This window comes from Bos indicus x Bos taurus, chromosome 5 (assembly GCF_003369695.1).
Source record: "Bos indicus x Bos taurus breed Angus x Brahman F1 hybrid chromosome 5, Bos_hybrid_MaternalHap_v2.0, whole genome shotgun sequence".
Lineage (NCBI taxonomy): Eukaryota > Metazoa > Chordata > Mammalia > Artiodactyla > Bovidae > Bos > Bos indicus x Bos taurus.
Genome location: NC_040080.1, coordinates 13,134,333 through 13,160,699, shown reverse-complemented (window position 1 = coordinate 13,160,699; position 26,367 = coordinate 13,134,333). Strand labels below are relative to the sequence as shown.

The window sequence follows — 26,367 nt, the reverse complement described above, 5'->3', positions numbered from 1 at the left end:
CCTTTCTCCCCCTGCCTTCCTAGCAAGAAATCCCTCCCCTGAAGCAGCTCCTGTTACAAGTTCTATCCCCCACCCACCTCACCTGAAAGGCAGCCAGGTACCAAGGGACAGGTGAGCCCTCCCAGGGAGGGGTAAGGGCCTCCTCCCTGCGTTGCCACCCAGGAAGTATCGCCATAGCAACCCCAGCAGCAAACAATGCTGCCAAGAAAGTCTTCCCTACAAAGCTGCCCCTGCTGCTGGGGAGCCCAGAAAAATGGCCAGCCATCTGCAAAGACCACCTGGAGGGCTAGACAACCCATCCCGAGTGAGAGAAACTTTCCTGAAGGTAGGAGGCAGGAACACAATACTCTGCAGCGGCCTTCTGCATCCCGCTGGGTGAGGGGCTGTCCCCACCCTGGGATGGGCCTTGCTCTCCCCTGGGCAGCAGAGCTCCTGGCACATGAACCCTCATCCTGTGACCCTGTGAACACGGGGCTCAGAGGAGAGGAGAGGAGATGTCTGATCATGACCTCTCAGGCCCTCCCCCCAGGGTGCTGGTGTGGACTTGACTCAGTGGACTGGGCCCAAGAAATGGATGAGTTTTTGGAAATAGAAAAGTCCTCAGGGCCAGTGGGAAGGAGAGGCATTTTGGGGAAGCATGGGGGTCCCAAGCAGCACAGCCTGGGGCCCCAACTCCACCATCCTTGCTCAGCGCTGCGGGTGAGTTCTTCATCCTCCTGTGCCCTGCTTTTAGCATCTTTGAGATGGAACAATAGCACTTGCTCGAAGGCTGTGAGAGTTACATGAAAGTAAAAGTTGCTCAGTCGTGTCCAACTCTCTTCAGCCCCATGGACTGTAGCCCGCCAGGCTCCTCTGTCCATGGAATTCGCCAGGCAAGAATACTGGAGTAGGTTGCCATTTTCCTTCTCCAGGGGATCTTCCCAACACAGCAATCGAACCTGGGTCTCCTGTATTGCAGGCAGATTCCTTACCATCTGAGCCACGTGGGAAGCCTGTGAGGGTTACATGAGACGTGGATAAGTGTTTAGCAACATGTCAACTACATCTTTCCTAGTGTATTTCCATGGGGAAAGGAGAAGAAAGGGGAGGAACCCCATCTGACACTTCCTGCACTTGCTTGTATCTCAGTGAGGAATGAGGGGAATGCAGCAGTCACAGAGAAGCTGGGGAGGGGAGGAGCCGGGACAGAAAAGCCCTGGCCCATCCCCTGGAGAACCATTTCCCTTCCACACTCGTCTTGGAAGCAGCATTTTCTGGAGAGGAGCTTTAGACCCCAGGCAGGAATTGGGGACCCAGCATGGGAGGAGGGATGAAGGCCGAGTGAGAAGTGGGAACACGTCAGTTGAGGAAAGAGGCTGGAATCAAAGCCAAAACCCGATAGATGGAAAGAGAAAGACTGATGAGGTTGCATGCGAATCACACAGAGTGGCCACACACTTCGAGGGCTTGGCAGAAACAGTCCCTGGCCAGGCCACCAGGTCCTAATGAGAACCCGAGTCCAGAGGTGGCTGGCAGCTGGTCTTCTCTGGGGAGGAGAGGCAGAGCACCCAGACTCCCTTGTCTCTCCCCAGATGGTCCACGCCCATGAGACCCTCCCGACCCCCGGCACGTGGGCCCAACGTGAGTTCCTCCTCCCCAGGGAGCCCAAGGAGCTGCCCGGCTTCACCCAGCAAGCCTACTACCAGCTGGCCCTGAAGCCACCACCCTACACAGAGATGAAGGCCAAGGTGCGCCAGCGACTGACCTGCCCCTGGAAGGACACCGCCCAGCACACCTGGGGCTTCCACACCTGGCTGGACGTCGGGCGTCTGCCGGCCACCTTCCCCTCCAGGCCCGACAAGCCCTATGACAGCAACGTCTGGCGCTGGCTGACGGACTCCAGGGCCCACCACCGGCCCCCGGCAGAGCCCCCTGTGCCCCCTCCCTCCTGGCTGGGTCAAAACAGCTTGCTGACCTTCATCTCCTGTACTCCAATCTTCCTGGATGTGAACAGGAGGAAACAGGTGATCTTCAGGACGATGAAGGAACTCCAAGAGGTGGAGAAGCTCAAGCTGAGGAGTGAAGTGAGGGCGCCCCCACTCGACACCCACGGCAACATCCTTCCCCCCAAGGCCTCCAAGAAGTAAGAGGAGCTCCCTCGTCAGGGAGCCCACCTGTGTCCAGGTGACCCCTCCCTCTTCCATTCCTCTTTCTGATGCTTTACCTTCCCTCCTCCGTGGTCCTGAAAACCACACTCTTGTCTGAACATAGCTGGAGGGGAGGGGTGGAGGCCAGGGAACCACAGCACAGGAGGGGCTTGATGACTTAAGGGGAGTTTAGGGGATCCAGCTGTGTGCTGTACACCTGCCAGGCCCTGGGGATACAGAGACATGTCATTCAGTCCCTGCCCTCCAGGAGCTTCCGAAAGGCAGGTACCGCTGCACACGTGTGGAAAGACGGCTCTCAATGCCAGCCCACACCCTCCAAGTACCCAAAGTGTGAGACAGACAGTGGATGTCGTGAGGACGTCAATTATCAACAGAAAGAGCCAGAGGCAGAGTGAAAGTGTTAGTTGTTCAGTCATGTCTGACTCTTTGCGACTCCATGAACTGTAGTCCCCCAGGCTCCTCTGTCCATGGGATTCTCCAGGCAAGAATACTGGAGTGGATTGCCATGCCCTTCTCCAAGGAATCTTCCTGACCCAGGGATCAAACCTTCAACTCTTAACACCTCCTGCATTAGCAGGCAGGTTCTTTACCACTGAGCCACCAGAGAAGCCCTGAATTCAACTCTGTTGTGTGAAAATTGGATTTCCCAAGGCAGAACTGAGCACTGCACGTCTGCAGACCAGGGCCAGAGGGTGGTGGGTCAGAGCAGGAAGGTCTTCTGTAATTGTGGTGTTGAGAACAAGGAGTATGGCATTGGTGGAGGAGGTGGGAGGGCTTAAAAAATAGCTAGAATCTGAATGAGTCCCTTACAGACCACAGGGTGGAAGACTACCAACCACATAGCATGATGTCACCAGCCTCACGTCAAAACATACACGCAGGGTGCAGGCCACCGGGCTTAGGTCCGGGTCTAGGTGGGCAGAGGGCTGGAAGGGGTCCCCATGGGCTGATGGCTGGCAACATCACCTCCCCAGCCCTGTCCCCTGAGTCTCCCTTTTGACCTCTGTCCTCTCTGCACCTTTCCCCCGACAGGTACCGGCACTTCTCAGCTGGTGGAAGGTATGAGCCTGGGGGCCTCCAGCTCATGCCCAACCCTCTTCCCAATGATCTGGCCAGGAGCTGGCCCTGCCCGAACCCGCTGCCTCACTACCGGGAGCGGGCGGCCAGGCTGGCCTTGCTGCCCAGCGCGCCTCTGAGCCAGGACCTGGTGAGGAACTACCAAACCCTGCTGGAGAGCCGGGTGGCCTTGCCCCTCCACTGTCCCTCCAGGGCCCGATCTGGCAGAACTTCAGTGAGAAGGAGACCTGGACACCTGTAGACGCCTCCAGGTGTGTGGCACCATGGTGGGCACACAGAGCCCCCAGCTGTGGTGTCTCAACCCGAGGACCTTCAGCAGGAAGTCTCAGCGGCCAGAGGACTCAGGCTTCTGCAGACAGAGCCTCTCCACCACCCTCCCCAGCTTCATCTGTACCCCAGCTTCTGGAGACTCTACTGAGATTCTAATCTGTTCTCTCTTGCTTGGAGCGACCACTCAAGGCAGATGGGAGGACTGGGGAGAGCAGAGGAGGATCCAGTTCCTGGCGAGAAGCGGTGTGTGCCTGTGTGTGTGTGTCTGTATGTCTGTGTCCACGTGTCTGTGTGTGTCTGTGTGTGTGTGTCTATATGTGTATGTCTGTGTCTATGTGTCTGTGTGTGTATCTGTGTGTCTGTGTGTGTGTCTGTGTTTCTGTGTGTGACTGTGTCTGTGTGTCTGTGTGTGTGTCTCTGTCTGTGTGTGTGTATGTCTTTGTGTGTGTGTCTGTGGTCTGTGTCCGTGTGTATGTGTGTGTGTGTCTGTGTATCTGTGTTTCTGTGTTTGACTGTGTCTATGTGTCTGTGTGTGTCTCTGTGTGTGTGTCTCTGTGTATGTATCTGTGTGTCTGTGTCTGTGTTTGTGTGTATATGTCTGTGTGTGTGTCTGTGTGTGTATGTCTATGTGTGTCTGTGTGTCTGTTATATACGTCTGTGTCTGTGTGTATATGTCTGTGTCTGTGTGTGTGTATGCCTGTGTGTGTGTCTGTGGTCTATGTGTGTGTCTGTGTGCGTGTGTCTGTGTGCGTATGTCTGTGTGTGTTTGCATGTGTGTCTGTGTCTGTGTGTGTCTATGTGTCTGTGTGTGTGTGTCTGTGTATATATCTGTGTGTGTTTGTGTGTGTCTTTGTGTGTATATCTGTGTCTGTGTCTCTGTATGTATATCTCTGTGTGTTTGTGTGTTGTGTGTGTATCTGTGTGTCTGTGTGTGTGTCTGTGTTTCTGTGTGTGACTGTGTCTGTGTGTCTGTGTGTGTGTCTCTGTCTGTGTGTGTGTATGCCTGTGTCTGTGTCTGTGTGTGTATGTCTATGTGTGTCTGTGTGTCTGTTATATATGTCTGTGTCTGTGTGTATATGTCTGTGTCTGTGTGTGTGTATGCCTGTGTGTGTGTCTGTGGTCTATGTGTGTGTCTGTGTGTGTGTGTCTGTGTGCGTATGTCTGTGTGTGTTTGCATGTGTGTCTGTGTCTGTGTGTGTCTATGTGTCTGTGTGTGTGTGTCTGTGTGTATATCTGTGTGTGTGTGTGTCTTTGTGTGTATATCTGTGTCTGTGTCTCTGTATGTATATCTCTGTGTGTTTGTGTGTTGTGTGTGTCTCTGTGTGTATCCATGTGTGCTTGTGTGTCTCTGTATGTGTGTGTACATGTGTGTGGTGTGGGGAGAGCATGTGGATGATGAGTTATCTCCACTCTCAAAGCCCATTTGGAGCAAGACTGGGATTGGTCAGGACACAGGAAGCTTCTTAGGCAAAAACAACCTCTATTCCAGCCCTCCCTGGACCACGTGAAGTCTGGACAGAGCCCGGAAGGCACCCTGCTGGGTTGTGGGTCCCACACAGAGTTTGGGGGAGCAGAGGTCAGCCCAAGGCTGTGCTGGAGGAGGGAGAATTGGGTCTGAGGAAGGCTGACCAGGCCTCGGCAGAAGGACAGGAACAAAGTGGAGATTTAAGGTAAAAGTGGCAGCAGTTGCCCCAGAGCCACACCTTAGGGCCCGTGCTCACCCCAGGGCCTCAGCTTTCACACTGGAGGTGGGGGGAGGAAGGTGGAGACAAGGGACCTCAAGCGGAGGCAGGCAAAGCGCATGGGTCAGAAGGGTGCTGACCGGCTGGGTGGAAAGTGGGCAGGAGGGGCTGGAGAGGGAGAAGCTGCAGCAGGGGCCCACCTCCCCTCCCCTCGCCCATGTCATACCCCCACGTCAGTGACCTTCCCCAGCTGGTTTCTCTAGGCTTCTCTGCCCCCTGCCCTCTTTGCCCACTTGTCTTGAGCCCGTGGGAATCAGAAGGCACCTGGGAATCAAATATCACCAGGGTTCCAGCCCTGGTCTAGCCGCTCACCAGACGAGCACCCTCTGACAGGGTCCTTGTTCCCCCTGGGCTCTCAGCTTCCTTCTCTGCACAGTGGGAACCACTAGGGCAAAAATAAGTGGAATAGGGCTTCCCTGGTGACTCAGTGGTTAAGAATCTGCCTGTCAAGGCAGGAGACACAGGTTTGATCCCTGGTCCGGGAAGATCCCACATGTCTCAGAGCAACTACGCTTGTGTGCCACAATCATTGAGCCTGTGCTCTAGAGCCCGGGAGCTGCAACCACTAAAGCCCCCGTGCCACATACAGACGCCTATAGGCCCTAGAGCCTGTGTTCTGCAATGAGAGAAGCCACTGTAACGAGAAGCCAGCACGCTGCAACTAGGGAGTAACCCCCACTCACCACAACTAGAGGGAACCACCCAGCAACGAAAACCCGGCACAGCCAAAAATAAATATAAATAAATAACTTTTAAAAATAGATTAAAGAAATAAGTGGAATAAATAAAAGAAACAAGTGGCAAACCTGCAAAGTGACCTCCATACCTGCAACTGTCAATCATTATCTATAGAATCAGAGAAATAAAAGAGTGGAAGATGATTCAGTCTAAGGCATCAAGCACTGACACAGGCAGCAGTGTGGATGAACTTTCAACACTGAGCGGGAGACGCCAGGCACAAACGGGAGCATACCATTCAATTCAATTTCTAGAAAGTGTCCAGAATAGGCAGTTCCTTACAGACAAAGATGAATCAATGGGGCTAGGTGCTGGGGAGGGTGCTGAGTGCTTCACGGAGGTGTGGGGTCGGTGGGGAGGCCCGGAGCCAGGGAGTGAAGGCTGCAGGGCAGTGTGGGGTTCAGGGATGGGCCTGTTCTCCTCGCTCTGGATTAGGAATGGGAGCTGGAAGAGGAGGCCCCTTCCTTGCCTTTGATCCCGACATGTCAGAGGAGGTCGGGCTCTGGGAAACAAGGGTTTGGATGGTAAGCTGAGGCCCAGGGAGAGGTGACTGGCTCCAAGCCACACAGTCAGGTGGTCCCTGCCCTCCTGGTGCACCCTGGGCTCCAGGGCCCTGTGATCATCCTGCTTCTTGGGCCACTTGCCCATCAGGCCTGAGTTTTGTCACCCCAGCAAGAGAAGCCCAGGGGACACTTAGAGGGTTAATGTGAAGTTTTAGGGGGATGGGAGAGAGGAGAAAACCTCATCCTCTCTGGCCAGAAGCTGAAGCCCGAGGAGCAGAGGCATAAGGAGCGTTTCACAGATGCCTGCCTTACAGACCCAGCCCCCTTCTCCGAAGGCAGGCTGCCGGCCTCCCTCCGGACCTCCACTCCAGCCTCCACCCTCCTGCTCTGCTCTCTGAATAGCGGCCTCCTTCCTGCAGGTGGCGCTGTCGGGCCATCTGGTCCGTCACAAGTCAGAGATGCAGAGGCCAGGCTTCTGGAATTCCTGAATCCCACTGGGCCATGGGGCTCCACAGGTCCTCCTGGTTCTAAGGATTCTTCAAAGCCATCCTCAGCCCAACCAGCCCACATCACAGGCATCACCCCTACCCCGGCCCTTCCACATCCACTCACAGATGTGGAGTTCTCCAAAGCCTCTGGGGGTGATGCCCCTGGTGCCTGGGCCCACCTTAAGGACCTCCTCTCTCAGATCCAAGAGAGAGGCAGGGTTGGAGCCTGCCCGCCCTCATCCTGCACCCCTCCCCAGGACACCCTGTGCTCTGCTGGGTGCCACCAGCTTCAGGACACGAATGGATCCCAGCACAGAGGCTCAGAGCCACTCCTGGGTCCTCCCTCCCTCCGCAGCCTCCCTCTCCTTCGGCCGGGTTCTGGCTCATAAGTGGGCGGCTGGGGCATGAAGCAGGGCTGGGGCCTGTGAGGCTGGAAGCTGGGGAGCTGAGGGCCCCTTGGGGAGTCTCAGGGCAGCCAGCCGTGATCTTCAGTCTTCATCTCCACCGCCTGGCTGCAGAGCTGACCCCTGTCATTGCCATGCCTCAGAATGCCCCACCGCTGCTCTGGGCTGCCAAGTCAGAGCCACCATCCTCTGCCCAGGCTGCCCAGACCCACTCCTGGCCTCCCGAGATGCACTGGCCTCCCGTCTCCATCCTCCGATGACCTGCTTGCTCAAGCCCTTCACCGTCCTGCGTGTCGTCCACCTCCAAGCCTCTCCTGGTTCAGGCTGTCCCCTGAACCACACCACTTTCTCTTCTCATTACCTGGGATAACTCATTGCTATAGCCTGCTTGTCATTATGTCTAGTGGTTTCCGTGGCTCTTCATAGACTCGCCCATCTCAGGGGAATCTCGAGCAACACATACTCTGCACCTTCCCAAAGGCCCCCCTGGAAGAAAGCTGCTGCATCGCAATATAGTACAGACTCCAAGGCAGAATCAGGACACGTGGTTTCCCCTTGCCCAGCATCGCTTTCCCTGGACGACCACTGAGCACTGCCACGAGACAACGCGACAGGCTCCCTGGGCAGTAACCAGTGGCTTCTTTAGCAGGAGTATCACTAGAGCGACACCTGCCACCCTGGGCAGGTCCAAAGCTTAGGCGAGGAGAAAGAGGAATTGGAGGGAAACGGAAGCAGGAAAGGAAGTCGTTAAACACAAGACGGGCACGTGGGGCTGCGGGGAGACGGGCTGAAGCCAGAGGGAAGGCAAAGCAGGATTCCAAGCCCCCTTTTCACCCCCATCAGGCACGTGATGTCCAAGATGTTCAAGGGGAGGTGGACATCTTTGCCAGATTCCTTGAGGGCACTTACAGGATCAAGATTGGAGTGCAGAGCCCAGGGAGAGGGGCAGTTAGAGGGTCTGGCAAATGAGTCCCATGGTGCCAGGGAAAGGGGGTCTGGAGTGACTGCCAATGGCCATCAGCAGATTCTGCAACTGGAAAGAGCGGGTGGGATGCTCAGCAAGCTGGTGTCCCAGCACCTGAGTCCTCGGTAAGAGTAGCACAGTTCCTCCTGGGTCCTGGAGTCCTGCCAGACAATTCAGTCGGCAGACCGTCTGTAAAAATGTTACTGGAAGGTGTGTAGGGTCCAGCTACTTGCCGCTCAAAAGCCAGTAAACAGGCCAGGCTGATGGAAAGGAAGGTTTGCTTCATTTCAGATGCCTGCAACTAGGGGGCAGAGTTGGGAGAATGGAAGTTTGTCCAAAGGCCTGCTCCCCCAACCACTAGCAATCAGTGGGGCAAGAGCTTTTATAGACAGAGGGAGGGGGGTCCATGCAGAAACAGCACAGTCAGCTTTGACCGTCATCTTGAAATTGGTCGTCAGTGGTCTGACTGGCGTCATCTTGATTGTTTTCAGTACAGTTAAGCTTCAGTTCCTGCGTCAGTTTGTTTCCATTTCTTTGAGGCCAGTTCTCAGAATTGTGGCAACTCAAATCATGGGTGCAATCTGGTTGTCATGTAATTAACTTCTTCCACCTGGGGTTTCAGTATCTATTAAGCAGCTCATAGGATATAGCTCAGAATATTATCCACAGAATATTATCCACAGAGAAGGAACTAGAGGTCCCTGACTATGCTTAATGACTACATTATTATTCATTAGTCTCCTTTGACTGTTTTCCTTTGTTTCCACATTTCTCATTCCTCTGGTTAAACTTATTTTTGACTAAAGTTTCCCATAGATAAAAGGCAAGCAAAGGACTTGGGGTTGGGTGGGGGTGGGGTGGGGCAGCAAGGACAATAGGGAGAGAGAAGGGACCAAAAAAAGAAAAAGACTCTGCCCTTATAAAGGCTAATATCTGGTGGGAAGATGGACAAGCAAACAATTTTAAATAGTGTGAGAAATAAGGTAAGAGATGCTTGACCCAGCTGTGCTATGAGAGCAGAGGGGAGAAACCTCTAGGTCAGAGCCTGTATGCGTGTGTGTGTGTGTGTGTGTGTGTACAGGAGTGCTCACGTGAAGATGAACGTCACCTCCCAAACAGCAGCAGGTGGGTACCCAGGACTCTGTGTGTTGGACAGGGAGTTGCAAGCTTTCCATGAACCAGCCCACATCACCCTCCCAACATGATGAGGAAGGACCCACAGGGTCCTCATTTTAGAGACAAGTAAACCCGGGCCTCCAAACCCTCTTAGCCAGTTTGCCGTTATGCCTCTCACTCAAACTTCACAGCTGTTCTGCAGATGACACGTTAGCTCAGTTTTACAGATGAGGACGTGACTGCGAAAGATGAAGCGCTTCACCCAAAGTCACCCAGCTAGTGAGTGAGCTGGGAGACATGACCAAGTTTATCTGAGTCCCACATCCCGTGCTCAGTCTGCCTTCATCAGTGGAGACGAGCGCTCTGCCTTTCTGTGCCTTGTTCTTGTTGTCTTTCTTATTGCTATGTTTTGTTTTTTTGTTTGCCCTGCGAGGCTAACGAGATCTCCATTCCCTGACCAGGGACTGAACCCAGGCTTCGGCAGTGGAAGCCCAGAATTCTAGCCAGTGGGCCACCAGGGAACTCCTAACACCTTGTTTTTTGTCATCTAGGAAACACGAGGAAAGTATCTTAGCCTGAAGTGTAAATAGTGTTCCTAGACTGGTAGCCTTTGGAATATCTCCCCTTTGGGGGTGAAAATTGTTGTTATTTAGCCACTCAGTCATGTCTAACCATCTCATCCTCTGCCTCTGCCTTCTCTTCTTGCCCTCAGTCTTTCCCAGCATCAGGATCTTTTCCAATGAGTTGGCTTTTCACATTAGGTGGCCAAGGTATTAGAGCTTCAGCCTCAGCATCAATCCTTCCAATGAAATGTTCAGGGCTGATTTCCTTTAGGACTGACTGGTTTGATCTCCAGGAGGTAGAAGAAAAATTTCAAAACTGGCTCAGCCTCCTGGGACCCTTGCTGGACAGGAGAATTCTGGAAAAAGCGTCATGCCTGTCTTGAGCAGATCTGATAGGGCCGGAGGAGAAAGCCTGAAATAGACCTGGCTGCCCTCACCCTCCACAGACCCGAGGGAGCTGTTTGTCCAGCTCTGAATAACCATTCTAAGGAGGATGTCCTGGGAATTTCCTTATGTGGCAGGGCGTTTGACTAGATGACTTCACAATGCTAGATGGACTCTCCCCCACCTCCATCTCTAACCTCCATGATAAGAAACAGCACTACTCAGATTCTTCTTAAAAAGAAACTGTGTAAAGATATTTAAAGACATCAAAGGTTATCACAAGGAAGGTGGGAACCAGTTCATCTCCATGTCTACCGAGGCTTGGACAAGAGAATGGGGATTTTGAAAACAGCTACAGGGATTCCCAGGTGGCTCAGACGATAAAGAGTCTGCCCACAATGTGGGAGACCTGGGTTCAATCCCTGGGTCGGGAAAATCCCCTGGAAAAGGAAGTGACAATTGCATCCAGGATTCTTGCCTGGAGAATCCCACAAATGGAGGACTCTGGCGGGCTACAGTCCATGGGGTCTCAAAGAGACGGACATGACTGAGTGACTAAGTACAGCACAGATGATGCTAGTAGTAAAGAACCTGCCTACCAATGCCAGTGCAGGAGACGATAGAGACTCGGGGTCGATCCTGGGTCAAGCAGATCTCACCGAGAAGGCAATGGCAACCCACTCCAGTATTCTTGCCTGGAAAATCCCACGAATGGAGGAGCCTGGTGGGCTACAGTCCATGGGATCATAAAGAATCGGACACTCCCTTCACAGGGATTTAGATTCGACACAAGAGCTTTCTGATAAGGTGAAGAAAGGCTGGAGTGGATTTTGCCAGGTTCCAGGAAACAAGTTGTGAAGCTCTTTAAACCTGTGATGTCTTGCAGAAATATAAAGGAGCCACATATACAACTTTAAATTTCTTAGCTGCCATATTTGAAAAGAAAAAAGAAACAAGGGACGTTAATTTCTATAACATATTTTATTGAACCCAACAGATCCAAAATACCATCAATAGAAAAGTAATGTAGGGACTTCCCCGGTGGTCCCGTAGTTAAGAGTTCACCTGCCAATGCAGAGGGAGTGGGTTTAATCCCTGGTCGAGGAATTAAAATCCCACCTGCCCTGTGGCCAAAAAATCAAGATGTGTAACAGAAGCAATGTTGTAACAAATTCAATAGAACTTTTAAAATGGTCCATATCAAAAAAATATTTGTTTAAAAAGTAATGTAATTTACATTCTTAAAATGAGATAATTTCTATTAATGAGATAGTTCACTTTGTTTTTGGTATTGTCTTCAACACCCAGCACGAATTTTATCCTTACAGTGTGTCTCAGTTCAGACTGGTCCTATCGCCGCTGCTCGGTAACCATGTGTGGCCAGTGGCCATGCATCAGTCAGCACAAGTCTCAGATCACTAATGACTGACACCCCATGGAGAGACAAGGTGTATCTGGTTTTACCTGCAGGCAGAAAGCTCTCCAGAAGTCCTGAGAATCTGTGGGGGTGAAGGCCCAGAGAGCAGTACCTCCTAGCGCCTCTCAGCCTTCCTTGTTGCCAGAAACACACGATCTATCACCATCCGCAGTTCTGAGAACCCGCTGGGCAGGGCTTTATGTGCCCTTTCGGTAGAGGGAACCCTGACCCCGAGGGTCTGTCAGGTCCAGGGTCAGTGACTTGTTGACCACTGTGGGTTAACACTGCCCAGGAGAATTGGGAGGTTGGGATTGACATATACACACTGTTGATATATCATGTATAAAACAGATAGCTAATGAGAACTGAGTACAGCACAGGGAGCTCAGTGCTCTGCGGTGATCTACTTGGGAAGGAAATCCAGAAAAGAGGGATAGATGTAGACTTATGGCTGATTCACTGTGTTGTACAGCAGAAACTAACACAACATTATAAAGTAATTTTTCTCCAATTAATTAAAAAGACAAAGGCACCGCTTGGGAGAGTGAGGAAATTTTCCGTGCTGGCCTCCTGGTTGATCTCTCCACATCTTGCTAGTGTGAGGGACTGGTCACCAGATGGGGGCACCAGCCCGGGCAGAGGGGTTGGAGGTCTACCGCACCTAGGGTGTGGTGTGGGAGCATCAGCCCAGGCCAGTCTGACCCATGTTACCCCCGGCTGCAGCACCTCCGCCAGGTACCTTACGGCCTGCCCCCTCCCCTGTGCTCATCTCCACACAATGTCATTTGCCCCACGCTCATCCCTCCGTCTCCTCTGCCCTGGTGTATCCTCCAGCACCCAGCCCTCCCCGGCATCATCCATGCAGTTGTCTATAGTCTGCCTTCCTCATCAGGATGTGAGCTGTATGGAAGCAGGGCTCCATCTGGCTCACCACTGTGCCCCCAGGGTCTCGCTCAGTGTCTAACACACAGTGTTGCTGTTCAGTCGCTCAGCCGTGTCCAGTTCTTTGCGGCGCCATGGACTGTGGCACACCAGGCTCCCCTGTCCTTCACTGTCTCCTGGAGTTTGTTCAAACTCATGTTCATTGAGTCAGTGATGCCATCCAACCATCTCAGCCTCTGTCGTCCCCTTCTCTTGTCCTCTTGCCCTCAACCTTTCCCAGCATCAGAGGCTTTTCCAATGAGTCAGTTCTTCGCATTAGGTGGCCAGAGTTCTTCAGCTTCAGCAACGTGGGGCAAGGGACAAATTTACAAAGGAAGAAGCCAAGGGATGCAAAAAGCAAGAGTCTCCTTACCCCCGAGCCTGTGGGACCATGAGACAGTGAGAGAGCCAATATTAATTTAAGCCACAGAAACAGGGACCAGCTGGACCCCTTCTGCAGCCACATTCCAGAGAATGGTATTTCCTGAGCACGACTGGTTCCCAGGCCTCGTCAGATCCACTGGGAAAGAGGTGACACTGTCCCCAACCTCTCCCCATCCAAACTTCAAACGCCCGAGTCCCCCATCTTCTTCTCTATTTTCTAAAAATATTTATCTATTTGGCTGTGCCAGGTCTTAGTTGAGGCATGAGAATTCTTAGTTGTGGCATGTGGGATCTAGTTCCCTGATCAGGGATCAAACCTGGGCCCCAACCCTTGGGAGCTCAGAGTCTTAGCTACAGATGACCAGGGAAGTCCCCCCCGCGCCCCGCCAAATCCCCCTTCTACACCACAGGAGCTTGTACGGTCCTGTGGGATGCAGACACACGCTGGGAAACCCATCTAGGCTGTCAGCCCAGCCTGAGGCAACATGGCTAAGCCCCCAAGGGTCCCCTCATTCTTAACCGTTGACTGTGGCCCCCCTCCAAAGAATGTATTAATAAAGGACTCTTGAAGAAAGACATTGAAGACTTTTCAGACCTAGGGAATGGAAGGCTGAGAATGAGGTTGGGGGAGATACCTGTCAACATGGGCCTGCCGGGTATCCTTATATACAGAGTCCACGTGCACGGTTAATCCCGCTGTAACAACCAGAGACCCCGGTACATGCCACTGGAGCCTCTTCAACCTCTGTGCCCCGCTAATATGGGGGTAATGGGTATCCAGGCATGGGAGTGGAAGGGAGCTGGAATATTCCACTGAAACTGAAGCCACAGGAAGCCAGGATGTGGGGGCTGAGCTGGGTAAGTGGAATCACACCAGTATTTGGTTTTCAGTCCACACTCGCCGTCTCCCTCGTGCTTTGGCTTTGGCACAGCAGGGACCGAGCAGGACTCGGGAGACAGGCAGGAGGCTTTGAGTCCTGGCTGTGCCCCCGACCTCAGAACTTGACCTTGAGTAAGTTTTCTGAGTCTTGGTGTACTCGCTTCCTGGGGCTGCCGTAACAAAGCCCTGAAACCTGGGTGGCTTCAACAGTACAAATGTGTTGTCCTGCTGTCCAGGGGAAGCTGGAAGCCAAAGGTCAAGGTGTGGGCAGGACTGGGCAGGACTGTTGCCTCCTGAGTGCAATGAGGCAGGATCTGCTCCAGGCCTCTCTCCCGGCTGCTGGTGGTTTGCTGGTGACCTCTGACCTTTCTGGTCTGGACACACACCACCCCACCCTCAGCCTTCATGCTCACGTGGTATTCTTCCCAACTGCAGATCTCGCGGGGTCCAAATTTCTCCTTTGAAGAAGAACACTATTTGAGCTATTTCAAATCCTAAAAGACGAGGCTGTTAAAGTGCTGCACTCAATATGCCAGCAAATTTGGAAAACAGCAGTGGCCACAGGATTGGGAAAGGTCAGTTTTCATTCCAATCCCAAAAAAAGGCAATGCCAAAGAATGTTCAAACTACCGTGCACTCATCTCACACGCTAGCAAAGTAATGCTCAAAATTCTCTAAGCTAGGCTTCAACGGTATATGAACCGTGAATTTCCAGATGTTCAAGCTGGATTTAGAAAAAGCAGAGGAACCAGAGATCAAATTGCCAACATCTGTTGGATCACTAAAAAAGCAAGAAAGTCCCAGAAAAACATCTGCTTTATTGACTACGTCAAAGCCTTTGACTGTGTGGATCACAGCAAACTGTGGGAAATTCTTAAAGAGACTGGAATACCAGACCACCTGACTTGCCTCCTGAGAAACCTGTATGCATGTCAAGAAGCAACAGTTAGAACTGGACATGGAACAACAGACTGGTATATTTTCATCTTGCTTATTAAACTTCTATACAGAGTACATCATGTGAAATGCTGGGCTGAATGAAGCACATGCTTGAATCAAGATTGCCAGGAGAAATATCAATAACCTCAGATACACAGATGCCACCACCCTCATGTCAGAAAGTGAAGAAGAACTAAAGAGCCTCTTGATGAAAGTGAAAGAGTGAAAAAGTTGGCTTAAAACTCCACATTCAGAAAACTAAGACCATGGCATCTGGTCCCATCATTTCATGGCAAATAGATGGGGAAACAGTGGAAACAGTGACAGACTTTATTTTCTTGGGCTTCAAAATCACTGCAGATGATGACTGCAGCTGTGAAATTAAAAGACACTTACTCCCTGGAAGAAAAGCTATGACCAACCTAGACAGCATATTAAAAAGCAGAAACATTACTTTGCCAACAAAGGTCAGTTTAGTCAAAGCTATGGTTTTTCCAGTAGTCATGTATGGATGTAAGAGCTGGACTATAAAGAGAGCTGAGCGCTGAAGAATTGATGCTTTTGAACTGTGGTGTTGGAGAAGACTCTTGAGAGTTCCTTGGACTGCAAGGCAATCAAACCAGACAATCCTAAAGAAAATCGGTCCTGAATATTCAATGGAAGGAATGATGCTGAAGCTGAAGCTCCAATACTTTGGCCACCTGATGCGAAGAACTGAGTCACTAGAAAAGACCCTGATGCTGGAAAAGATTGAAGGTGGGAGGAGAAGGGGACGACAGAGGATGAGATGGTTGGATGGCATCACCGACTCAATGGACATGAGTTTGAGCAAACTCCGGGAGATAGTGAAAGACAGGGAAGCCTGGCGTGCTGCAGTCCATGGGGTCACAAAGAGTCAGACGAGATAGAGCGACTGAATTGACTGACTAAAGAAGGACACACCCATATACACAATGGAATATTACTCAGCCATAAAAAGTAACGGATTTGAGTCAGTTGTAGTGATGTGGATGAACCTAGAACCTGATATACAGAGTGAATTGGGTCAGAAAGAGAAAAATGAGTATCATATATATGCATATGCATGGGATTTAGAAAAATGGTACTGATAAACCTACTTGCCTCGGAGAAGGCAATGGGACCCCACTCCAGTACTCTTGCCTGGAAAATCCCATGGATGGAGGAGCCTGGTAGGCTGCACTCCATGGGGTCGCTAAGTCGGACACGACTGAGCGACTTCACTTTCACTTTTTGCTTTCATGCATTGGAGAAGGAAATGGCAACCCACTCCAGTATTCTTGCCTGGAGAATCCCAGGGACGGGGGAGCCTCGTGGGCTGCCGTCTCAGTGGTCGCACAGAGTCGGACACGACTGAATCGACTTAGCAGCAGCACATGACCTCATCTTAACTTGACTATCTCTATAAAGATCCTATCTCTAAATAAGGTTACATTCTGAGGTCCTAGGGGTTGTGCGCGTGCCTGCATTTTAAGTCACTTAGTCATGTTCAACTTTTTGCGATCCTATGGACTGTAGCCCACCAAGCTCCTCTGTCCATGGGATTCTCCAGGCAAGATTACTGGAGTGTGTTGCTGTGCCCTCCTCCAGGGGATCTCCCCCACCCAGGGATCAAACCTGTCTCTTATGTCTCCTGCATTGGCAGACAAGTTCTTTACCACTAGCAAGCACCACCTGAGAAACTCCCTAGAGGTTGGGCCATTAACACATGGATTGGGGGGGACACAATTGAACCCCTAACATCTCGTCTGTAAATGGGGATCATAATGTAATTGTCGTGGTTGCAAAGTGCCTCAAGGAGGCGTGGTCCACAGTGGGGCAGGGGAATGTCTGCCTGGTCTGAATGGGCATGTGCCTCTGTGTTGCCTGGATGGGATCGAGCCCCAGGGAGCAGGGCCCAGGTCAAGACTCACCCTTTGAGTATCCTACACAAGTCAGCAGAACCTTGACCAGGGCGTGCCAGTGACGGTGGGGACAAAAGGCTGGAGAGAAAAATCTGGTGGCAGATGCATCAGGGCTCTACAAAGTCTGAGAATGGACTTCCCTGGAGGCCCAGTGGCCAAGACTGTGTGCTCCCAGTGCAGGGGGTGCAGGCTCCATCCCTGATCAGGGAACTAGAGCCCACATATGGCAACTAGAGAACCTGAGTGCCACCACTAAGACCTGGGGCAGCCAAATAAATTAAAAAGGAAAAGTCTGATACCAAGTGGTGACAAGGAAGTGAAGCCAAGGAACCCCATCTGCTGCTGATGGAGTGCCGGTTGGTACAAACACTTTGGAGGGTAATTTGGCATCATGTCAAAAGAGGCAAGATGTATATCTGATGCCCCAGCAATCCCACTCCCAGGAATGCTTACAGGTGTACCCCAAGAGACAGGTGCAAGAAATGTTCACAGCATCTTTGTTTGTAAAAATGAAAAATAACCTAAACTTCCTAAATGTGATGTATTCACTAGAGAAATACTATACAGCAATTAAAGAGAATTAGCCCATGGGTGTGGAGAAGGCGATGGCACCCTACTCCAGTACTCTTGCCTGGAAAATCCCATGGACGGAGGAGCCTGGTAGGCTGTAGTCCGTGGGGTCGCTAAGAGTCGGACATGACTGAGCGACTTCACTTTCACTTTTCACTTTCATGCACTGGAGAAGGAAATGGCAACCCACTCCAGTGTTCTTGCTTGGAGAATCCCAGGAACGGGGGAGCCTGGTGGGCTGCCATCTATGGGGTCGCACAGAGTCAGACACGACTGAAGTGACTTAGCAGCAGCAGCAGCCCATGGATGAATCTCACCAATAAAATAATAAGCAAGAAAGAGCAAACTGGGACTTCCCCAGCGGCCCAGTGGCTAAGACTCCGAGCTACCAATGCAGAGGGTGTGGGTTCAATCCCTAATGGGGGAGTGAAGATCCCACATACCTAAAAAAATTTTTTTTTAATTGCAGAAGGATGTCTACAGTGGGTCAGACAATGTGAAATGACACTGCTTAGGATATACACATACCTATGTGCTTGAAGAGAGGAAGGAGAAGCCCCAGATGCCAGAGCAAATGTCATCTGGGGAGCAGAGGCACCCAGGGAGCTTCACATATGTTTGTGGCAGTTTTTTTTTTCTTTTTTAATGAGATGAGGAGTAAAGGATATTGTTTATGCCTTATAACTTTCTGCATGTTTGAATTATAACTGTTTTAAAAACAGCTAGGGGATTTCCCGGGTGGTACAGTGGTTAAGAATTTGCCTCGCAATGTAGAAGGCTTCCCAGGTGGCACATCGGTAAAGAATCCATCTGCCAGTACGGAAGACTCGAGTTCCATCCCTGGGTCGGGAAGATCCCCTGGAGGAGGAAACGGCAACCCACTCTAGTTTTCTTACATGGAGAATCCCATGGACAGAGGAGCCTGGGGGGTTACTGTCTATGGGGTTGCAAAGAGCCAGACACCACTGAGCACCAAGGCTCTCTCTCTCTTCCAGTGTGGGGGTTGTGGATTCAATCCCTGGTTGGGGAACTAAGATCCCACATGCCACAGAGCAACTAAGCCCGCTGGCTGGAACTACTGAAGGCCTCACTCCGCAACTAGAGAGTCCATGAGCCGCAATGAAAGATCCCACACGACACAGCTAAGATCATGCATGCTGCAACTAAGACCCAACACAGCCAAAATTAAAAAGAAAAAAAAAAAAAGAGCCAGACTCAGTGAGCCTTACATAAAGGGGAAGGGGAAGCTGGGGCCCTACTTGTGGGAAGATTCAGAGCTGCTCTTGCCAACCCTGGAACCCAGGACCCAGAGTAAAGGAGCAAAGGATGCTGAAAGGTTGAGACCCAGAAGGGGTGAGGCTCCCTGTTGAGACAAATGTAATGCTGGACCTCCCTGTTCCGAACCTGCACCCCAGGTGTTGGCCTGCACCCCACCCTGGGGCTGCAGATAACCCCAGGTGGAGGGCACAGCCGGGAAACCCAGGAGACACATGCCCAGGGATATTTGTCCTGCATCTCACGCCTGCCCCTGCACACTGACACATGCTGCATTTCCAACCACCTGGCACAGATACCCTGACAGTTTACAGCACACATTCACCCCCTCAGCCACACACGCACGCACACATTCACACACTCCTCCACCGCCCACTACGGCCAGGACCCCAGAGTTAGAGATGCTGCAGAGCCTACCAGCTGCAGCCCTGCCAACCACCACTCCCCCCCACCCCCTCCAGAGCTGGGTTTTTCCAGCCGGAGCCCCACTCCCTCTACTGCAAGCTCTGGAAATTGGTGTCTGACGCGGCTGCTCCTGCACGCTATTTATTTCCTCTCTTCTTCCCGCCGAGACGACCCTCCGGTCAGGAGAGCCGCCGCCGGGACGCAGCAGGGGCTGCAGAGGCAGGGAGCACGGAGGGCAGGACCACTCAGGAGCCCCCGGCCCGCCCCAAGGGGGCCATGAGCATCAGGCCGGAGGCCCCGCGGGAGGAGGGCGACGCTGGGGACAGGGGCCGGGAGGCAGAGCTTCGGGGCCGAGCTCGGCTGAGCCAGCAGCGCCGGCTCAGACAGGCCACCCAGTTCCTGCACAAGGACTCGGCCGACCTGCTGCCCCTGGACGGCCTCAAGAGGCTTGGCACCTCCAAGGACTGGGTGAGGCTGCCCTCTCCCCTCCCCTCCCCCAGGGGAGCTGGGACCCCCACCTTCTCTGGCTCTGCTGGGAGGGTGAAGACCCCAAGCCTCCAGACACCTGCCTGCCCCTGGGGTGGGGGGAGGCGGCTCTGACTTGTGGGTTCACCTTGACCATTCCTGGCTCCTCACCGGGCTGTTGCCATGGGTTGGTGGCTCTGGGGGACCCTATCTGTTGTTCAGCTTCCCTAGAGAGCTCCAAGCTTCCCTCCAGGGAGGTGAAGAGCACCGGTTAGAGCAGAGGCTTGCAGGGGGCTGTTTACTGCTGGGCCCGGAGAACCGGTGGGTTCAAGGCTGTGATTCACTCCTCTCCCAAAACCACAGGTCCAGGCACACAGGGACTGGACATTCATTGCCTATCGCCTTTACCCCTGCTAGAACACCAGCATTTCCCATGGCTCTGGCCTGGGCACCCGGCTCCTCAGGGCCCCCCGGGTCCCTCCTAGTTGATGTGGCCCTTCCAGGCTCCTTTCCTTCCATCCCTCTGCAGCAGCTGTGCACCCCCTCCCCGCCCACCCACCAAGGATACTGGGTCAGGGAGCACCCACCAAGGGGTGGGTGAGTCAGGGGACAGCTGCATACGCTCGCTCCCCCCCGCTCCCCGCTCTGACAGAGGGAAGGGCTGAAAGTGTGGGCTTCTGCAGAGCCTGGAATCTTGGGTTCAGATCCTGGCTCCAGCACTTGGCATCTTGGGCAAGTTACTTTCTGTCTCTGAGCCTTGGTTTCTTCATCTGTTACATGACGATAAAAATAACAGGTTGTAGCTCATAGAGAATGTCAGGGTTACAGCAGCTAAACCTGTAAAGGGCTTAGCACAGTGCCTGGGAAATAGGGAGCGCCGTCTAAAGGCTGTTATTCCTCTAGCTACTCTTCTGTTTTTAATGTTTGTTTATTTTGGCTGCAGCGGGTCTTAGCTGTGGCATGCAGGAGGTGGGCTCTAGGTCCCCTACCAGGGATTGAACCCGGGCCCCCTGCATTGGGAGCACAGAGTCTTAGCTGCTGGACTCCCAGGGAAGTCCCTTCTCCAGTTACTCTCACTCCTCCATTTAGCCTGAGAGAGAAAGTGAGGTTCACGGGGTCCAGAGAAGAAGAGATGGCTCTGGCCTCTGGCTCAGGAGAGAAGAGAGCTTCTGTAGAAGGGCTGGGGGCACCCTGTCGCCTCTCTCACCTAGTAGGCAGGGGATTGGAGAGGAGGGACTCCTGCAAGGGGAGATATTTGAGGCTATTTCCGGGTGACCTCAGGCCACTCCAGCAGTCCCCTCTTCCCAGAAACCTGGAGCCAGACACTGTCCCTCACTTCTTTTCCTGAACCAGCCCTCCCTTTCCACATCCCTCCCAGCCAAATGTTCCCCCTCCAGGAACCCGGCCCAACAGCACCCCCACTCAAGGGAAAAGTAAGCAGGCTGAGATTTCAGTTCAGAGAATGGCCTTGCTAGCAGCGTGCACAGCTGAGACCCCAAGGGAGCAGGGAAGCAGGTTCTTGGCTCTCATCGGCCCATCTTCATCTGTTCAGCCCTGGCAAAGGGGCTCTAGTAACACTGCTGTTCCAACATGGAGATTCGGCCTTCTGCCCGCAGGACCTCTCAAATTGATCTGGAGCAGTTATCTTGTGTGGCTTGGGGAGTGAAGACACAGCAGTTAGGGGGACCCTGTCTCCCTCCCTGGGTGACTCTGGAGCACGCTGTATGGGAGTCGGATCAGAGCTTGTGCCCCTCGTGGGAAAGGTGGGCGGGCCGCCCTTCCCAGCCGCTCCCAGCGCTCGCCGCCACTTTTCCCAGAGCTGGGCTTTCTGCTGGCAGCCTGCCGGCAGGAGTAGCCTCAAGGGCCTCATTAAGCCCAGGGTAGAAAAACAGTCCCAGGCTCTCATGGAAGGAGGGCAGGTGAGGAATCATGTGTGGAGCTTAGAGGGACACAGTCATTCTTCGGTGGGCATTTATTGAGTGCCTACTGTATGCAGAGCCGAGCCCTGGGATATAAAGAGGAGTGAGTTACAGACCTGACCTCAAGGGCAGAAAACAGCGGTGAGATGCATGACAGGGTGCGGGGGACAAGAGATGCAACACTGCCCCTGCATGGTGTGTGGACAGAAGAACGCAAAGAGGTCAGAGAGGGCTTCCTGGAGGAGGTGAACCCTGCCTGGATGACAGTACACTCTTGGAACCCCAGACTGAAAATCAAAGCCTCCCTCCGGAGAGCAGTTTCTGAACAAGTGAGTTGAGCCTGTTACCCAGGCTGGCCTACAGAAGGGTGAGGACTTTCAGGAGGAGGGATGAGCAGGGGCAGAGGCCTGGACAGCCTGGCCCAGGCAGGGCAGCAGAGGGAGATGAGGCAGTGGCCAGCTCACCAGGCTGTCGCTTCCAGGCAAGCAAAGTGGGGAGAGGCAGGCTCTGATGAATTTTTTTTTTAATATTAAAAAATTTTTATTTATTTGATTGTGCCAATTCTTCATTGTGACATGTGGCATCGTTTGCAGCATGTGAACTCTAGTTCCCTGACCAGGGATTGAACCCAGGTCTCCTGCATTGGGAGCACAGAGTCTTAGCCACTGGACCACCAGGGAGGTCCCTCTGATGGATTTCATGCAAGGGAGGGACAGGTTTAGTCTAATGGGTTGCTTTGCGCTTCTCAAACTTTCCTGCGAATGTGGGTCATTTGCACGTCTTGTTAAAACAGGGTTCACACGGGTTATTTGCACATCTTGTTAAAACAAGGTTCCGATTCAGTAGGTCGTGATTCTGTGCTTCTAATGGGTGACAGTAAAGCCGCTGATCTGAGGACGGCACTTCGAGTAGCACAGTCTCAGAGAATCCCTGGCTTTGAGCAGGTGGATTCAAGAGGCAGGTTCTTATGGACTAACGGAGGCGTCCCAGGAATGCAGGAGAGCTGTGCTGAATGAGTCAGTAACAGAAGGCAAGGTGGGCTGTAAACACGGGAAGCGAAACTGGTGGAACTGAGAAGTGGCTGGACAGGGCGGCGTGGCTGTGGGGGAAGGACGGGAGGATGGCTCCCAGCTTCCTCGTGAAGAAGATTGGGACTTTCCTTCTTGTTCTTGTTTCTTTGACTTCTTGTCATCACACTGTCAACCCTGGGATCTGTATCCCATGGAAGAATGGGGTCAGAGGAAGGAAAAAAGAAAAAATGTCCCCAAATTTGTGTTGTAGACAGGAGACAGAATTGCCACCTGCCTCCTAGCATCACACCAGTGCCTGCAAGGTCACGTCTAACTCAGGATGGACCCCTCCCCTATCCCGCATCTCTCCATCACTGAGCTATCCATTGGAGTCCTGGAAACCAGCATGATTTGATGCTGGGGCTTGCTCTGCTATCATGATCTGACCGCTGGGACCCTTGGGGAAGCTTCTGCCCCTTCTTACTCCCGGGAGACTCAGGCCAGGGGCAGGGCTGGCAGGAGAGCATGGGACTTGTGAGCTGGGGGACCGAGCAGACCAGGCACTGGGGTTCAGCATCTCCACATTTTGTGATGGAGCAGCAGCCACACAGCGTGATCCAGAGGCGCCTGGTGGTGGAGGGGAGCCCGGGCCGGCCTCAGGGGGAGCCTCCCCGGGCACAGGCCCCGATCCACGGCCAGGAGAGCAGGACGAAGACCAGCAAGCCCGAGAGGCCAGCGCTTCTGGTCAACTGCAAGGTGAGACCCTCTCCTGGGCCTGGCTCCCCTCACCCACCCTCCCTTCTGCCCCGGAGGTGAGGAGGGGTGGGGAGCCAAGGCACTCCTCCTGAGCCTGGGCCTAGAACTGGGGTCCTCCACGTTCTTTGTTCCCTACTTCCCCGTCTTTCAAGGCCCACAGGACTCTTTTCCCATGAGCCAAGCATCCTCTTTAAACTGTGGTGTGCTCTACACATGAATGACGCACACATGTGGGTCACGCAGCCCTCCTGGGAAAGCTCACGCTCCAGGCCACAGCCTTGTCATGTCTGAGCCCTCCCTGGCACACGCCTGCTCCCTCCTGCCCGACTTTGCTGGGTGCCTCCTCTGCCTGCTCTCGGGTGTTGTCCCATGTCCTTCCAGCCCCCGCTGTCACCTCCTCCAGGAACGGTCCCCGACTTTCCTGATGAAAGGGCCTTTCCTCTGGCTCAACATCTAAGGTTCTAGCCCCTCAACCCACAGGCCTAGACACTCTCTCCCCGGACTGGTGACCCTCCACGCCCAACTGCCTCTGGAGGAGCAGCCTCCTCTGCTGCCCCTCCCACCTGCCATTGCCATACACAGCAGACCTCAGCAAACGCGGAGAAGGAGGAAATGACTTGTTTTGCGGTATCAAGTGCAAACTCGAACGTCTGTTTTTATCCAAAAGAAAGCAGCCTCATTCTTCACCTGCAGTGGCGAATCTGGTTCCTAGCATTTCATTTCCTAATTGGTGCCACGGTCCCCGCCCCCACCTCTCCTCACTCACATCCCAGATCCCCCCCCAAAGGATGCACTCGGTCCTCCTCTCAGCAAAAGGAGTTCCATTCGGTTCCTCCACTTCTGATGGAATTCTCCCCAAACGTATGCGCTCACCACTCACAGCTCTTGATCTGATCCACTTCTGCCTCAACTGTATGACCCCCAGAAGAATCACTCTTAAAGACTCAGTTTACTCCCTTCATTCATTTCTGAAAGGGACTTATCAGGGGCTGGGAAATATGACAGAGTCAATCCCACCCCATTCCCCCTTGTGCCTGCCCCCACCCAGCCCCACCCCCAGGGACTCACCGTGACCCTTCCCTTTTCTCAGTGCCGGGACCAGGATCTTCAGGTGGCGGTGGACACAGGCACCCAGTACAATCAGATCTCTGCTGGATGTCTCAGCCGCCTGGGGTAAGGCAGGGGTGTGTGTGTGGGTGTGTGTGTGTGTGTGTGCTCGCGTGCGCACGAGGGTGATGGAAATATTCTGAAATTAGATAGTGATGGTTGCAGAACTCTGCTGTCTACTTTAAAAGGGTGACCCTCGGCAATTCCCTGGTGGTCTAGGGACTAGGACTCTGGGCTTTCACTGCTGTGACCCAGGTTCAACCCCTAGTTGAAGAACTGAGGTCCCACAAGCTGCACGGCTTGGTCACACAAAAAAGTGACTTTCATTATATATATGAACGTATCTCAATAAAGCTATTATTTTACTGATATTTTTAAAAAATATGTAACAAACTCTACTAATTTTATTATTACTTTATTTTATTTCTGGCCATTCTATGCAGCACGTGGGATTTTAGTACCCTGATCGAACCCGAGCTCCCTGTCATGGAAGCTCAGAGTCTTAACCACAGGACTACCAGGGAAGTCCCAATAAAACTGTTTTCTTCATTTTTTATTTTTAAGAGTTGGTGGGGGCTCTGGCCGATAAGACTGGATTTAGACCCTACTGGGGCCAGGGATGGGCTGCAAACCCAAAGTGTGGTGGGAGGGACATTAATGGGGTAGGGGTGGGAGGCCGTGGTGGTCATAAGCCTTGCTTCCCAACCACAGGTTAGGGAAGAGGGTCCTAAAAGCCCCAGGTGGGGACCTGCACCCGGGGCCCCCAGCCCTGGTGGAGCAGCTGGAGCTACAGCTGGGCCAGGAGACCGTGGAGTGCTCGGCTCAGGTGGTAGGTAAGTCCTCGCTCCATCAGAGCCCAGTGTCTGTCTCAGCAATTCTAGCTCTCCCTCCTGGGTGGGGCAAAGGCAGAGCCTCTCAGCTCTGGCCAACACAGACGAGCCACTCCACCCCCAAGATGCTCCCATTATCCCCCAGGTTCTCGGGCCCGGGCTGGGGTGGGAAGAGAAGGGCGAGGGCTGACGGGGGACAGCAGTGTCCTCAAATGGTTCCCGCAGATGTGGAGAGTCCTGAGCTCTGCCTTGGCCTCCAGACCCTGCTTTCTCTCCAGGTAAGGCGATGCTCACGCTGGTACCACACCCTGGCCTGACCCGGGGCCCGGGAAAAAGAGGTAGGAGGCGTGGGTGTGGGAGCGTGGACCAGGCTCCGTCCCATAAGAACGGAGTTGAGGATGTGGAATTTTACCCTCGCTTCCTTAGAGGTTCCTTATCTGCCCACAACTGAAGAACATGGAGAACTTGGTCCCTTCTTGACAGTGGTCTGGGTGCATGAAATCGGGGAGGCGCAAGGAGTAGGGCGCGGTGGGAAGGAAGGGGGTCACCTGCCCAGGTGAGCTCACTGCCCCCACCCACAGTGCTGCATCGACCTGGAGCATCATGTGCTGCGGCTGAAAGCCCCGTTCTCAGAGTTGCCCTTCCTGCCTTTGCACCAAGAGCCCGGCCAGTGACGACGGCAGCCCCGGACAGTCCCCTGGGGGAAAACTCCCTGCCTCAGGAGGCAAAGCCCTGGGGGATGGGGCATGACTAGAGCCTGGTAGCTGCGGACTGTCCCTGCTGTCACCACCCTAACCCCACCGTCCCATCTCCCTGGTGGGCAGCCACACTCCTCTGCTTCTCAGCACCTGCCCTGCCTCCCGGGAAGAGCGATCCCTAGAAAGGGCCCAAGACCTCAGGGTTCTGGTTTTCCCATCCTCTCTTATCCCCTCCCAAGAACAGAGCCACATCAGGACTGCAGAAAAGGACATCGGCAAAGCGGGGCTCCAGGCTGGGCCCTGGTGCGGCCGGGATGCCCCGAGTCCGAGGCTGCAGACTGCTGCCTGTCCCTGCCTGCCCCGTCTACCCTGAACACCCTCGAGGCCTTGATTCCACGTTGCTCACCTCACAACTAGCCTGCCCCCTCACCGGCCCTGGGCCCTGGCCCTGCTGGCCCACGTTTCCAATTCTG

At 53.4% G+C, this 26,367-nt stretch overlaps 2 protein-coding genes across 3 annotated transcripts; both read left to right on the top strand.

The window, feature by feature from the left end:
- The first annotated feature begins 211 nt into the window (after positions 1-211).
- On the top strand, positions 212-3,808 carry TEX52 (testis expressed 52). 2 transcript variants are annotated; one of them, XM_027543517.1, is made up of 3 exons: positions 212-325; positions 1,572-2,122; positions 3,180-3,808. In XM_027543517.1, exons 1-3 carry the CDS (start codon positions 254-256, stop codon positions 3,463-3,465), a joined length of 909 nt encoding a protein of 302 aa, XP_027399318.1. In that variant the 5' UTR covers positions 212-253; the 3' UTR covers positions 3,466-3,808. The 2 variants fall into 2 exon arrangements, with proteins under 2 accessions (XP_027399318.1, XP_027399317.1); XM_027543516.1 differs by having other exon boundaries at positions 1,572-2,163; positions 3,180-3,650.
- Positions 3,809-8,420: 4,612 nt separating this feature from the next.
- Positions 8,421-26,190, top strand: NRIP2 (nuclear receptor interacting protein 2). The gene is made up of 9 exons (XM_027543391.1): positions 8,421-8,458; positions 11,959-12,025; positions 12,537-12,548; positions 19,104-19,577; positions 23,104-23,259; positions 24,350-24,432; positions 25,078-25,199; positions 25,422-25,474; positions 25,778-26,190. The coding sequence occupies exons 1-9, from the start codon at positions 8,421-8,423 to the stop codon at positions 25,868-25,870; spliced, it is 1,098 nt and encodes a 365-aa protein (XP_027399192.1). The 3' UTR covers positions 25,871-26,190.
- The last annotated feature ends 177 nt before the right edge of the window (positions 26,191-26,367 follow it).

Coding starts and splice junctions, on each gene's coding strand:
- TEX52 (XM_027543517.1), top strand. CDS start 254: ATGGCCAGCCATCTGCAAAGACCACCTGGAGGGCTAGACAACCCATCC. Junction 326..1,571: donor TGAGAGAAACTTTCCTGAAG/GTAGGAGGCAGG, acceptor GTCTCTCCCCAG/ATGGTCCACGCCCATGAGAC. Junction 2,123..3,179: donor CCCCCCAAGGCCTCCAAGAA/GTAAGAGGAGCT, acceptor TTCCCCCGACAG/GTACCGGCACTTCTCAGCTG.
- NRIP2 (XM_027543391.1), top strand. CDS start 8,421: ATGCTCAGCAAGCTGGTGTCCCAGCACCTGAGTCCTCG. Junction 8,459..11,958: donor TCCCAGCACCTGAGTCCTCG/GTAAGAGTAGCA, acceptor CCTTGTTGCCAG/AAACACACGATCTATCACCA. Junction 23,260..24,349: donor CGCTTCTGGTCAACTGCAAG/GTGAGACCCTCT, acceptor CCCTTTTCTCAG/TGCCGGGACCAGGATCTTCA.